Below are 14,831 nucleotides of genomic sequence, written 5' to 3' on the forward strand. Positions count from 1 at the left end.
CATAACAACAAACCCAGAAATGAGTGGTCTAAAGCTAATAAGCAAGCCCTCTAAAGCAATCACAAAGCCTGGCACCTCTGGCTTCCTACACTGTTAATACTTCCTACACTGTTATTATGGCTGAAATATGGCTGCTCTGCCTCCCGCATTGTGTCACTGTTCCAGGTGAGGAAAAAAAAAATGGATATAGGCCCAATGGCTAAAAAAGGACATTTCTTCCATAAAGCTTTGAGCCTCTCCTAGCAATATCCATTTTCATTTTATTGATCAGTCACACAGCCAGTCATGGCTTACAGAAATCTGGAGAAGTAAATATTTTTAATTAGACACACTGTCATCCTGAAAAAAAAATCAGAGTTCTGCTGATAAGGAAGAAAGGATTTTGGCTTAAACAACTAGCAGTGTTGGCCACCCTGCTCCAAGGAGCCTCAACACTGTTCCAACAAGCTTTGACACACGTTACTGAAACACCACACCAGACAGACAAAAGTACTGCTCAAGATTTATCTGTTTCAAATGGGAGAATCTAGTCATTTTGCATCCCATATATAAAGGATATTTTTCAAAGTAACCACAACTTTCTTTTTTCTAGTTGATAAATTGAAGAATTGGCTGACATTAATGTCACTTCTAAGAATCTGTCCAAGTAGATAATTACACAGTTGTGCAAAGGTATGTGCATAGGGTAGTTCATCATAGAGTTGTTTATTATATTAAAAATTTGGGAAAAAACCAAACAGCAAAAGAATACTGGTTAGATAAATGATGGTACATTCATTTATCTTTTAAAAATGATGTTAATCATGATATATTGTTCAGTGAGAAAAGAACTATATACATAATAAAATCCAGTTTATGAAATATTGTATTTATGCCTTTATGTGTTTTTTTTTTATTCTTTATATCTGGAAGAATGTAACACACACTTTAAAAAATGATTTCCCGTGGATTATGGGATTTGGGTATTTTTTCAAATTTGTTTGAATGACTTTGTACTGTTTTCACGAATATAAAAGCGATTTTCAGATACCCAAAATGATGGGAGGGACTTACTTGATCTGGTTTTGTTCATATCAATAGTGTTTCCTGCCAGTAATTATCTGAGACCCCGCTATGGCTGAACTTATAATTGGAAGGGTTTCTTATCTTTGCTCAATGGAAAAAGCAAAGTTATTCCTTATTCATTAAAAATTTCAATAAAATTAAAATGAGGTAAGGAATCTTGCGTTTTAGTTTGTTTTGGTTTCTATTTGGAACACGGTGACCTTGGGAAGGGTCTCCTTTTACTGTTTTGCAGTGGTTGTGGAAAGGAAGAGGGTGAGGCTGGGCAATTCACTATACACAAATTGGAGAAGAAAGAAGAGGGTACAAGTAGGGATGTAAGGGAGAGAAGTCTGGAGGCATCCGCCAGGAAAAGAGCACTAACCTGAACATCAGGATACTTGCGCTTCTAGTTTGGGCCCATCAGCTTATATTTCTGACCTCAGTTTTCTCATCTGAAAAAATAAAAGGTTTAAGTAAGAATCACTAGATGTGCTTAAATTCTTTTGGAAGATTGTTTTGGATCTGTTAACGACATATCATGGCAAACTATTGGAGCTGAAGCTAAACAAAGGAAAAAGAACAACAATAACGGACATACATTGTTCATTATCTCACCCAGGCATGTTAAGTAACTTGCCAAGGTTGCTCAGGAAATAGGTGGAGGAACCATGATGCCAGCCCAGAGCCCATGCTCCTAAAGGTTATGCTGAAGGGCACTACAGAACTGACAGAGACGGGCTTTTTTAAAAAATAGCAGGATAGTTTTCTCACCTTCAAGCTAAGGCCGTGTAGATGATGTTAAAGCCAAGAACTTATCCCCACCTCCTGGCTCTGTGGGGTTGCCTCAATGGCTCACAGGCTCCTCCCTCTATCCCCAAACACTTTCTGATTCAAAGTCCTTTAGCCAACTAAAAAGAAGATAAGTTTTGGAAAGCCCTAAGAAGCTCTTCCTGTTATTGCCTGACAGAAGCGAAGTAATGACAGACAAAACCACGTGTGATACAGAAGGCTTTGTGGTACCACTGTTTTCAACCCTTTCAGGTTCAGGTATCTGGTTACCCAGCATCCGTTTGTATACCTCATCTTGCTTATTTCCTTTCATTAAGGCCAGAGAGATACTGACTACAGAGAGTACGGAATGGGTAGGAGAGTGGGGGACAGGAGAAAAAAGAACAGGAAGCGGGCTAGAGGCCGAAAGACTTCTGCAGGCTTAGAGCCTATCCCTCACACAGAGGTCTTCAGGTACCTCTAGCCTCAGTCTCTGTAGTTTCACTGCTTTAGCTTCTCTCAAGGTCCGGAAGCTAATGCAAAACCCAACGGCAGAATCAGGAAGGATAACGCCGACAGCGAGAAGTCGCAAGTGGGCTGCGACTACTGCTGGTAGAAGACCCGACTTCCCAGACCCCTTCGCAGAAGGGCGGGGCGTGAGCTTGGTGGCCAATCCCCACGTCCGCACGTCGCCATAACCCCGCCCCACCCTGCTCCCTCTCGCTCCGCCCTTCCCTGGGGCTGGTGCGGCGGCTGCGACGTCAGCGCTAGGAGACCCCTGGGTGGCGGCTGCGCCGTCGGCGGGCCGCGGCCTGGACGCGCTGCGGGGAGGAGCGGAGCGAGCGAGCAAACGGGCGGGCGGGGGGTGGGGGGGAGGGAGCGAGAGCTGGGACCGCCTCAGCCGCCGCCGCCGCCGCCTGGGAATGATCTGGGCGGCAGCGGGCGGCCCCAGCTAGCGGCCGCGAGCCACTTCTGCGGGTACCGGGAGGAGCTAAGGTTGCCGGTCTCGAGTCGTCCCCTCTCCGCCCCCCAGGAGGGGCGAGAGGGAGCCACGGCTGATGTCAGGTACGGCCGGCGGAGGCGCCCTCAGGCTGCGGGTCCAGGGTCTGCGCTCGCCTCGTCCTCACTGCTCGGAGTGTGTGTTGGGGGAGTCTAGAGGGTGGAACCAAACCCGGGCGCCGCCAAACAGGTGTCTCGGGGTCGCTGCCGGGGCTGGGGACTTGCGGGCTCCTCAGGGAGGTGTGGGGGCACTCCTGCTCCCGGCGCCTCTGTGAACTGCCATTGGGGCCGTCTGCCCCTCGGGCCGCTATTTGTTGACGAGTAGCCGCCTCTTGGTGGTGGGTTATTCCTTTCTCCCCGCGGGTGCCCCTCTCCTCTTAGCTCTCTGCCCGCCGTCGGGCGGCGGCAGTGAGGCGCGGGCTGTGCAGGGTAGTGACCCGACCGCCCAGAGGTGCTGCCCGTCCGGCCTCCCCGCCCCTCCCCCGCCGTGTGACCTGTGGGTCAGGCAAGATCCAGGGTTCAGGTGTGGGCACGTTCCGCGAGAAACGCCGGGCTGCGGGGGAACCGGAGTGCCGGGAGAGTGGGCGTCTTTCACAAGTGCCAGGGGACTTCCTTGGGGCTTTCTTGGATCATCAGGTTTGTCTGTGGCTGATTTTTTTTTTTTTTTTTTAATTTCACTGCCTCTGGCAGAATAAGCGAGCCAGGTGTGTTTGACTCACTTGCTGCGTGGAGAAGGAAAAGAGTTTTTTCTCCTCTTCCAACCCCCTGCCCCCCCCCCACCGCGAGTGTGATGTGAGTAGTAGGTACTGACAAGTTGGCCGTACAGCTTTGAATTTGGAGAAATTGTATACTCTTAAAAGAAGAACGCAGTTCGGGAATGGGGATTTATTCTTCCCTCGCTCTTAACTCTCTTACTTTTTAAAATAATAAATAGGGAAGCACCACATGCTCTGGAAAAGTTGATTGGCTTTATAATCTAGTTCCCTAAATTTGTTATAGATATTGTAGTACATCTTTTTAACGCTTTTCAGATTGGAAACGATTATGCTAACCATGAATTGACTTCATTATGAATTAAAAAGTTGTAAAGGCAGAACTTTAACGCATTAAAGTGAATAACTAGGCCAATGTGATTGGGACAGAAATATGTTCATTTAGTAAAAGTTGGTCACAGAATATATATATAGCTCGGCCTGGGTGCCAGGAAGAAGCATTGTGCATGATTTCAACTTGCTTGATTTTGGTGTAGGTTTAGACAGTGGGAACCTGAATTTTTAGGAGATACTTAGACAGCTTTCCATACCCTTAGCAGATAAGTGTCAAGTGAACCTTATGCACATGATGCTTTGTGTTCTAAGTTTTTATATAGTAAACTATACTATTATTTTCCACTGGCCTTAGTATATATTGATGTGCACTTTAAGTGAATATAAAGTTTCAAGTTACCAGTTAACTCTTGTCACCATATGTTAAGTAAAGCAGTGATTTAGTAAGGAAAGTATGACTCATTTAAAATTCTTCATAGGAAAAGAGTATGGTTTTTCAGTACTCGTGGAGAACTATTAAATATCTCTCTTAAATTTCCTGTGATTTGTGTTTTTCTCTATCTTTTTATTTAGGCTTCAGCATTTTAAAAATATTTTGTGGTTACTACCCATTGAAGGATAGATATGGTTTTTTCCTTAAATATGCTTTTTTTGGCTTAGGTTATACTAGTCTGTATTTCTGAGGAAATGTAATATCCAGAAATTCTTAGAAGTTTGCCACAAATTTATTTAGTAGTACATACAATGGATTAATTTTCACCTAGTCATAGAAATAAAAACTGTGTCATTTAGACATATGCAGTTTACTATTTGTATATTGATTTGTGCCAAGATAAAAATTGCATCTTACAGCTTATAAACCTTGTAAACCATGGTAATTTAAAATAGGGTCTCTGATGAAATTATTGACTGGAATTCTTGTGACATTGCAGCTGTAAGCAAATCAAATGGAAAGGGGAGAACTTGATGAAATTAATTTCAGATTCATTTAAAATTTTAAGCTTCCCAGTACAACCATCTTACTTTTAGAAGATTTGTTGAAATTTGAATAAAGACACTACTGTACAAACTGTAACGATGGAAAGAAAAGTACAAAAATTTTTTTACCCAAATTTTTTAAGATTAAGGTAATTACTTTAAAAGAAGGAAAAAAGACAAAGGAGAATTGTTCTCTAAAAGAGAAGATAGCATTTTATCTTAAATCTAAATGTATGTCTAATGTGTACTTAAATTTTCACTTTGCAACTAATTTAAATAGCCAAGGGGAAAATATATACAAAAATGTATATAATGTGTGAAAATGAGAAGTATCCCTTGAAGAAAAAAAAATAAATTGATATTTGTGAAATAGGGAAACATCCAAGAAGATAGGAGAAACCAAAAAAAAAAAAAAAAAACCCCCACAAAAAAACTGAATAAACTATCTAAAACCTATAGTATGAACTGCCTTGCACATTGAAGGCAGAGAGAGGCAAATTAAGTTGGGAGAGCTTCTGAAATGGGAAACCTGATTAGTTTACAACTAAAGCTGTATGTTAAAACATTTAAACTGGTGGAAATTAGATAATAGGCAGAATTTGAAATTATCTATGGCTTGGTGTAGTCATTTGCATTCTTGGTCCTTCTATTGGTTTCCTAGGGCTGCCATTAACAAAGTGTAGCATACTGGGTAATTTAAAACAACATAAGTTTATCATCGCAGTTCTGGAGGCTGGAATTCTGAAATCAAGGTGTTGGCAGGGCTATGGTCTCTAGGTTCTAGGGGGGAATCTGTTCATGTCTCTTAGCTTCTTGTGTCACTGGCAGTCCTTGATATTCCTTGACTTGGAGCTTTATCATTCCAGTCTGCTTCTTTTTTTTTTTTTTTTTAAAGATTTTATTTATTTATTTGACAGAGATCACAAGTAGACGGAGAGGCAGGCAGAGAGAGAGAGAGGGAAGCAGGCTCCCTGCTGAGCAGAGAGCCCGATGCGGGACTCGATCCCAGGACCCTGAGATCATGACCTGAGCCGAAGGCAGTGGCTTAACCCACTGAGCCACCCAGGCGCCCTCCAGTCTGCTTCTTTCTGTGTCTCTTCATATGGCATTCTCCCTTTTTTATAAGGATGCCAGTCATATTGGATTAGGGTCCACCCTGATAACTTCATCTTAACTTGATTACATCTGCAAAGACCCTATTTTCAAATAAGATCCCATTTCTAGGTACTGGGGTTAGGACTTCAACCTCAGTCTTAGCAGGGATACATCTTAACCCATCACAACCATATAAAATTTTTAGCACATATGGCAGGCCAAATCAGGGTGTGTGGTAGGAACAAAGAAGGGGTCATCTAAATTTATTTGTCCTTTACTTACCTCAGTGCTTACTCAGAACCAGGTTGCAGAGAGAAAGCAAACAGGCAGACAAAAATCTCTGTCCTAGAGGAGCTTATGTTCTAAAGCGTTGGTTCTCAAAATGTTGTCCCTGAGTATGTAGCATCAGCATTATCTGGGAACTTGTTAGCCATCCAAACCTCTTGGTTCAGAAACTATTTTAACAAAACTTTTAAGTGATTCTGATGCAGATTCAGGTTTGAGAACCAATGAACAAGATGGAGAAGAGAGACAATAAACAAGATGAAGAAGTAAAATAAGTAATATATTAGATGTTAATAGATAGTAAGAATAGGGTGGGTAAGAATAGGGTGACCAGAGAAGACCCCCTCAGAAATAAAGGCCTGAAGAAGTTGGGGAATAAGCCATATGAGTATGTAGGTGAGTGTGTTCCCAGCAGAGAACAGCAGATGCACAGACCCTCATGTTTGAGGAACAGCAAGGAATCCAGAGAACACAGCAAGGGAAACGGTAATACGTTCAGTTTATGAAATTTCTGTTTGTTCTTTTTGACCTATAAAAACCAAATACTAGGAGAAGAGATCAGAAAAAGAAGAGTGGGGATAGGATTGCAGACCATTGAGGTTCATCTTAAGGTTTTTGCTTTGTTTCTGAGGTTGGGAAGACATTGGAAGATTTTGAGCATATGAGTGATACAATCTTTTTTAAAAGATCACTGGTGAAATGGGTAAAAATGGATTGGAGAATGAAGGATGCAAAGGGAAAAGTTGATTAGGAGTCAGTTAAAGTAGTTGAGGGAAGGAGAGGAGAAGGGAGAAAAGGAGGTGACTTGGACTAGGATGGTAGCAATAGAGAGGTTAGAAGAGAGGAATGAGATCAAAAGCATATGAGATGATAGTGAAAAATAAGGTTACCCCATTGCCTGCCTCAAAGAGGTTTACAATTAATCTTTATATATTCTTCCTGAGATATTTTATGTATATATGATAAACTGGGTTTTAACAGTTTAGTAGATCACTTCTTTTTTTTTTTTTTTTTTTGAATGCATGGTAAATCCTTTTCTTTTAAGATTTTATTTGTTTATTTGACAGGACAGAGAGATCACAAGTAGGCAGAGAGGCAAGCAGAGAGAGAGGGGAAGCAGGCTCCCTGCTGAGCAGAGAGCCCGATGTGGGACTCGATCCCAGGACCCTGAGATCATAACCTGAGCCGAAGGCATAGGCTTAACCCATTGAGCCACCCAGGCACCCAGTAGAGCACTTCTTAACTGGAGCTGATTTTGACCCACAGGGGACATTTGGCAGTGTCTAGAGACATTTTTGGTTGTCACAGTCGGGGGGAATACTGTTGGCATCTAGTGCATGGAGGCCACAAATGCTACTAAGCGTCTTATGATGAACAGGATAGCCAGTCACAAGAGAGAATCATCCAGCTCAAGAGGTCATTGGCTTAATGGGAGTTACAGAGGTTGAGGCATAGATGGTGGAGAAAAGATAGTGTTATATAGACAGAGAACACAGTAGGAATAGAAGAGCCTCAGCATTGGGATGTTTAGTGAACAGATGAAATATTGCAGTTGCTTAGGTGAGAGAGGGTCTGAAATAGTAGAAATGGAGAGGGGCGGATGGATTAAAAAAATTTAGGAAATAAAATTGGCCAGATTTGGTGATTGGATATAGGGTGAGGATAAAGGGAGTGGGGAATGTTAAAAAATTAGAGACACTCTGATTTCTAGTTTAGATAAACAGATGGCTTCTAGTAAAATAGGAAGCCATTGGTGAGTAATTTAGGTGATTGCCAGTAATTTTAGTTAAGATGAGCAGGTAGGAAAGGAATTAAGGAAGGTAAGGAGTCACTTTTGGGCATGTTGAATTTAAGATGCCTATGGTCAAGATAGAAATGTTTAATGTGTATGTGAGTCAAACTTGGAGAAGTCTGAAAAGGATCAAGAGATCCTCTTGTGTAAGAAGTGTGGGGATTTTAGTGCAGTTTGTTTTTTTTTTAGATTATCTCTATAGATGAAGTAGCCTACCTTTATTTAATTTTTGTCAAAAAAAATAGATGTTATTTGATAAAAGCATTAAAACATTAAAAGTTTATAAAATGAAAAAAAAGCCCTTGTTCATGCCACCTAGTCTTAGTTCTCAGAAGTAGATAACAAAATTTATTATGTAACAAAATTTACTTTGTTACATAATAAATTTATATTTATTATATAAATATTTAAAAATTTATTATATAAATATAAATTTATATAATAAATTTGTATTTATTATATAAACTTAAATAATAACAAAATTTACTTTGTTAAATATCTTTATATACACCTTTCCAGAATTATGTATATGGAATCATTTAAGAAGCCAAATGTGATTATTCTATACAGACTGTAGTACTTTGTCTTAAAAAATAAATCTTTCATCTTACACAGTTTTCATGAATGAAGTTGTGTTATGGAAGAAAATAAAAGGATAAAGTGGAGACTAAGAGACTAAGACTAAGAGATAAAGCAACATCTCTTTGATATAAAGTAAAAGATGCAAATACACAGAGAAATGTGAAAGAAAACAGTCTTTTCTGTATATATGTATTCTGTATCTACGGTTTCAGTTTCAGTTTTTTAATTTGTTTTCTTTACATTTTTCTGATTTAAAATGTAGCCACTATACCTTACTAGCAAAAAAGTCATAACTGCCAAATATGCAAAGATTTTTCCTTATTAGCCCATATAGATCATTGTTTTGACAGCTGCAGAATATTCTGTGGTATAGATGTACCACGTTGTGGATTTAACCAATTCCTTATCAACAGACAAACATCTATGGCAATGGCTGCCATAAGTATCTTTGCAGACTTATGTGTTTGTGTACATAGGAGAAATTTCTGATGATGAAATGATGGGTCAGGTCATAGTCATTTAAAATTTTAAAATATATTGCCAAATTGCCTTTCCAAAAGACAGTGAATGTGTGTATTGTGAGAAAGAATGCATGAGTGCCAGTTTTCTCTTCCATGTCATGACAATGTAATTAAACATTTTTTGCTAGTATGATAGGTTAAAAATAGTATTTCTGCATTTGAATTACTCTAATGTGAAATTTGAACATCCTTGACCATTGTATTTTCTTCTTCTGCAAATCCTTTATTTTCTTTATATGTTTTTATGTTAGATTGATTTTTTATCTTTTCATTATGATACTTATTGGCATTTTTTACTGTACAGATTTTTTTTTGACATTTTGTACAGAAACATCTCTGAACCAGCAATTTTACTGCCAGAAGTTTAACCAATGAGTAATTTCATACAATTTTCCTATAGTCATGGTATCTGAGTTTTGAAAAGATATCAATTCATGTTATGAAAATGTAAAAAGATATTATCTTCCAGTTTTGTTATAATTTCATTTTTTTAAATATTGAAATCTTAGAAACATTAGGAATTTGAAAGAGAAAGGTAGGAATCCAGCTGGCTGATTTTTATCTTTTTCCCAAAAGATTATTTCATTATTACTTGAATAAACCATCTTTTTCTTGATTTGAAATGCTGTGTATATTATGTATTAAATTTCTATATGTACTTGTTTTTTTAATAGACTCTTTATTTCAGTCTGGTAAAAAGACCACCAGGGATATATATCTTTAAGCTGACAGAGGTTAATTAACTTGCTGCTGTGAGGGAGACCACACACCAGACCAAACTGCCTGCATTTTACTAAATAAAGAAAGGACAGCGTTATTATAGGATTTTGAGGAAGAGTGGAGTTTAGACAAAATTTAAATGAAGCAATATTTGATAGTTTTGAAGTATAGCAAGGCTGTGTGTCAAGGGGTTAATTAACATCAAGCCTGGGCTGAGAAGCAAACTCAAAGTCCTCTTACCTTAGAGACTACACAGTTAAGATAAATGTGGAATGTTGTGTCTAGGAAACCCTCTCTGAAACTCTGATTTGGAAATTAAGACTGCTGTTATTTGATGAATGATCCATCATCCATGTAAGAATGGGATGTTCCAGTCTCACGGATATACTTTCAGACCGCTTAGTTCTGATGGCACGGTTGTAGAGAAAAAAAGTTTCTCAGCATTATGTCTGTAGTATTATTTAAAAGCATTAAAAAAAATTTTTTTACTGATTCATAGATAAATTGATATGTCTGTTTGGCCTGAATGTTGAATTATTCTACCTATATACCACTGTTCATTGTAAGTAATATATTTTAATCTCTAGTAGCCTTAATCTGCCCTCCAACCTGCAGTGCTCCTTTAAGAAATTTCCAGTTATACTCATAATTATTTTCTAAACAACATTATGAATAACTTTTTACTACATGACTTGATTTTTAAAAATCTTATATTTTAAGTGGGTCCATTAGGCTTAGTCTACCCCAACACGCCTTTCCAGAATTTCCCAGGTATACTCACATACTTCTCTTTTACAAATCTTTTGAATACTTTTACTGAGTTATTTAACTTTTTAAAATTTTCTCGTATTTAAAAATCAATAAAAAATAAAATCTTGTATTTTAGTTTGGATGATGTTACATATATAGATTATTTTGGAGAAAATCAACATTGATATTCTTTTTTTTCCAATTTTTTATTGTAAAATACACGTAAGATTTACCATTTTAATCATTTTAAGTGTACATTTGAGTGATATTAAATACATTTATATTGTTGTCCAACTATTACCACCATCTATCTCCAGAACTCTTCATCTTGCAAAACTGAAACTCTATACACATTAAACAGTAATTTCTCATACCTCTCTGGCAACCACCATTCTCTGTCACTATGATTTTAACTGGGTGTCTTCTATCTCAGGCAACCACCAGTGTCTGGCAACCACCATTCTACTTTCTGTTTCTATGATTTTAACTGAGTGTCTCTTGTATATGTGCTGCCGAAGCGAGCACTAACTGAGTGTCTCTTGTAAGTGGAATTATATAGTATTTGTCTTTTTGTGACTGGCTTATTTCATTTAGCATGATGTCAGAGTTCATCCATGTTACAGCACACGTCAAAATTTCCTTTCTTTAAAGGCTGAGTAATATTCCATTGTATGCACGTAACACATTTTGCATATCCATTCATCCATTGATGGACACTTGGATTAATTCCGCATTTTAGCTACCGTGAATAATGCTGCTATAAACATGGGTATACAGATACCTCTTTGAGACCCTGCTTCCAATTCTTTTGGACATATACCCAGAAGTGGAAGTACTGGATCCTATGGTAACTCTAAATTTTTAATTTTTTTGTGAACTACCATACTACTTTCCACAGTGGCTTTACATTTTACATTATAGTGCACAAGTGTTTGCATTTCACCATATCCTTGCCAACACTTACTATTTTGATAGTGGCCATCCTAATAGATGTGATGTGGTACGTCATTATAGATTTGATTAGCATTTCCCTGAGTATCAGTGATGTTGAGCATTTCATCTTCAACATGCTCATAACTTATCAGCCAGTTGTATATCTTGTTTGGAAAAATGTCTTTTCAAGTCCTTCACCCATTTTATTGGTTTTGTTGTTAAGTTTTAGGAGTTCTCTATATATTCTGGACATTAATCCCCTATCAGATAGATGACTTGCAAATATTTCTTCCATTCTGTAGATAGCCTTTTTAATTTGTTGATAGTATCTTTTGATATATAAAATTTTAAAATTTTCAGGAAGTCCAGTTTAACTAATTTTTCTTTTGTTGCTTTTGTCTTTGATGTCCTGTCAAAGAAATCATTCCCAATTCCAGTATCAGGAAGTTTTTGTCTCTTGTTTTATTCTAAGAGTTTTATAGTTTTATATTTAGGTCTTATATTTAGGTCTTTGATCTATTCTGAGTTGATTTCTGTATATGATGTTAGATAAGGGTCCAGTTTCGTTCTTTAGTGTGTGGATATCCTGTTTTCCCAGCACTTTTGTCAAAAGATTGTCCTCTGCTTATTGAATACATGTGGCCTATTTGTTGAAAATATTTTGACCATAAATGCATGGGTTTATTTCTGAGTTCTCTATTCTGTTCCATTGGCCTATATGTCTATCTTTATTCCAGTGCCACTGTTTGATTACTGTAGCCTTTGTAGTAAGTTTTAAAATTAGGAACTGTGAGTCCTCTGGTTTTATTCCCTTGACATTCGATATGAATTTTATGATGGATATTTCTATTTCTTCAGAAAACATCACTAGATTTTGATAGCAATTGGGTTAAGTTTATAGATAACTTTGGGCAGTATTGATCTTTAATAATATTCTTCCAATTCCATGAACATGGGATGTCTTTCCATTTATTTATGTCTTCTTTAATTTCTGTTGAGGATGCAAAAAATATTTATGTTCTCATGGAATAGTAACAAGGTATTTTCACTTTTGATTTTCTGAAGCTGAAATTGTGTGAATATTTTTCAAACTATTTTATCATCTTAATAATTTAGTAATAGAAAATGCTTTTAGTCTGTCTCAATTAATATGTATTTGTATTATAGTTCATATGAGTTGAATACACACCAAAGGAAATAATACATATATATATATAGTTCATATCTATTTTATGTTTTGGGGTTAAAGAAGTGTAAAAGCTTCAAATGATGGAACCATATATGATTTTTTATTTAGTATATTAGGTGGTATAAATATAGATCTCTGCTTGCAAAACTCATTTCAACTGTGTTCCCCCCTTTGGTAAACAAACACAAACATTTGAATGCATTTTATAAGCCAGGCAGTGTGTTAGGTGCTAGAGAGGTAGAGATAAGAGCCATAGCCACTTTTTCTGAGGAATTCATGGTCTAGTGGGAAAGAGATGCACTTACTATATTTCACTGTATGATATATACATAGTAGGAAGTGGGAATAAAGGAACAAGGAAACATTCAAGGGAGAGTAGTTAATTTGATAAGGCAGTAGGGAAGAGTGGTCATGGAAAATACTGAAACTGAAGCAACCTTGAAAGAATTATGTATCTATATAGTAGACAAAATAGAGGAAGGCACACCAAGCAGAAAAGACTAGAATGGCCAAAGTCATCCAAATGAAAGGTCATGGCAAACTTGGAGAATGGCTGAATGTTCTTTGCAGATAAAGGAGTATGAGAAGTAAGAAAGCAGGAAGGTAAACTAGAGCCAGTCTTGTGTACCAAATAAGCAGTATGTTCTTGATCCTTGGATAATTCACCTTTGTCCAAAATTCTAGGGTGGAAATAATTTTTCCTCAGAATTTTGAAGGATTTTATCTATTGCCTCTAGCTTTTAGTGTTGCTGTTTAAAAGTCTAAAACTAGGGCGCCTGGATGGCTCAGTGGGTTAAAGCCTCTGCCTTCAGCTCAGGTCATGGTCCCAGGGTCCTGGGATTGAGGCCCACATCGGGCTCTCTGCTCAGCGGGGAGCCTGCTTCCTCCTCTCTCTCTCTCTGACTGCCTCTCTGCCTACTTGTGATCTCTCTCTCTGTCAAATAAATAAATAAAATCTTTAAAAAAAAAAAAGTCTAAAACTATTTAATTCCTGGGAAACCTAGGTGACTTAGTCGGTTAAGCATCTGCCTTAGGCTTAGGTCATGATCTCAAGGTCCTGGGATCAAGGCCAGTGTTGGGCTTCCTGCTCAGCAGGGAGTCTGCTTCTTCCTCTTCCTCTGCCCCTCCCCCTCTGCTCATGCTCTGTCTCTCGCTTTCTCTCTCTCTCAAGTAAATAAATAAATAATTTTTAAAACATTTTAAAAAATAAAACAATTTAATTCTTTACTCTTTGCCTCATTCTCTTTTTCTGCAAACTTGCAGAATGGATTCTTTCACCAAAATTACCTGATACCACCTTTGTGGGTCTGTTTTTGTTCAGAATATTAGCTATCCTTGGATCCTTTCAATCTGGAAATGTCCTTGAAATATTTGATTGTTGGTTTCCTCCCCTCTTTTTTATCTGTACCTGTAAACTGATCCTTAGTTATCAATTTTCTCTTTTATTTTCCATCACCTTATCTTTTTGTTTTGTTTGCTTTGAGGGTGATTTCCTTAATTTTATCCTTTGGCTGTTCTATTCAGGTTTTTATTTTCTTATAGTTTAATTGTGGAGTTCTTTTTGTCCTCATAGTTTTTTTCTTAGTCTTACTCTTACTCTTTTTTCATGAATAGAATGACATGACATTTCTTAATATTTCAGAATTCAATGATTAGGTTTTTCTTAGTTTTCATCTCATTATATCCTGTCGTCCAAGTTGCTTTAAATTTGACTTTGTTAGTTTTTTTCTTTCATATTAGAGGCTTTCCTTAAAATACCTGGTGGTTCTTAAGTGGCTATTGATATTTTAGAGTAGATACTAAAAAGCTGATTAAAATTTCTGTATGCATTGTTAGGGCTGTGCAGCTATTCACTATATGATGACTGAACTAGAATGATTGATTGCTGAAACTTTTGGGGATTCCATACAGCAAAACCAAACCAAGCTATTTTTAACTTTCCCAGTGACAAAGTTACTGCTGACTGATCAGGGTGGTGGTTCCTGCAGGTTGGAGTGGCTGTTAACAATTTCTTAAAATAAGACAATGAAGGTTGCCACATCTGTTTACTCTTCCTTTCATTAACGATTTCTCTGTGGCATAGATACTGTTTGATAGATTTTACACACAGTAGAACTTCTTTCAAAATT

At 37.7% G+C, this 14,831-nt stretch overlaps 1 protein-coding gene and 1 long non-coding RNA gene across 12 annotated transcripts in view; one reads left to right on the forward strand and one right to left on the reverse strand.

Annotated features, from left to right (window-relative positions):
* The window catches only part of LOC125080429 (uncharacterized), a 45,253-nt gene extending 42,752 nt beyond the window's left edge, over positions 1-2,501 (reverse strand). For all 9 annotated transcript variants that reach the window (XR_007121380.1, XR_007121383.1, XR_007121381.1 and 6 more), the window contains exons 1-2: positions 1,816-2,501; positions 1,427-1,496 (exon numbers count right to left, since the gene is read on the reverse strand). This is a non-coding gene — a long non-coding RNA (uncharacterized LOC125080429). The remainder of the gene's footprint in view (positions 1-1,426; positions 1,497-1,815) is intronic.
* A 110-nt stretch (positions 2,502-2,611) lies between these two features.
* C1GALT1 (core 1 synthase, glycoprotein-N-acetylgalactosamine 3-beta-galactosyltransferase 1) overlaps positions 2,612-14,831 on the forward strand; it is a 38,069-nt gene continuing 25,849 nt past the window's right edge. Inside the window, exons 1-2 of one of the 3 annotated variants that reach the window (XM_047694212.1) lie at positions 2,612-2,877; positions 10,330-10,392. Coding sequence is in view for 1 of the 3 variants with exons in the window: in XM_047694211.1 (XP_047550167.1) it covers positions 2,871-2,877 (7 nt within the window). In the remaining 2 variants the exon portion in view is untranslated. Of the gene's footprint in view, positions 2,878-3,126; positions 3,448-10,329; positions 10,393-14,831 lie in introns of those variants that run through there. The other 2 variants (XM_047694211.1, XM_047694214.1) reach the window with 2 other exon arrangements.

The sequence above is a fragment of the Lutra lutra genome, chromosome 11 (genome assembly GCF_902655055.1).
Source record: "Lutra lutra chromosome 11, mLutLut1.2, whole genome shotgun sequence".
Lineage (NCBI taxonomy): Eukaryota > Metazoa > Chordata > Mammalia > Carnivora > Mustelidae > Lutra > Lutra lutra.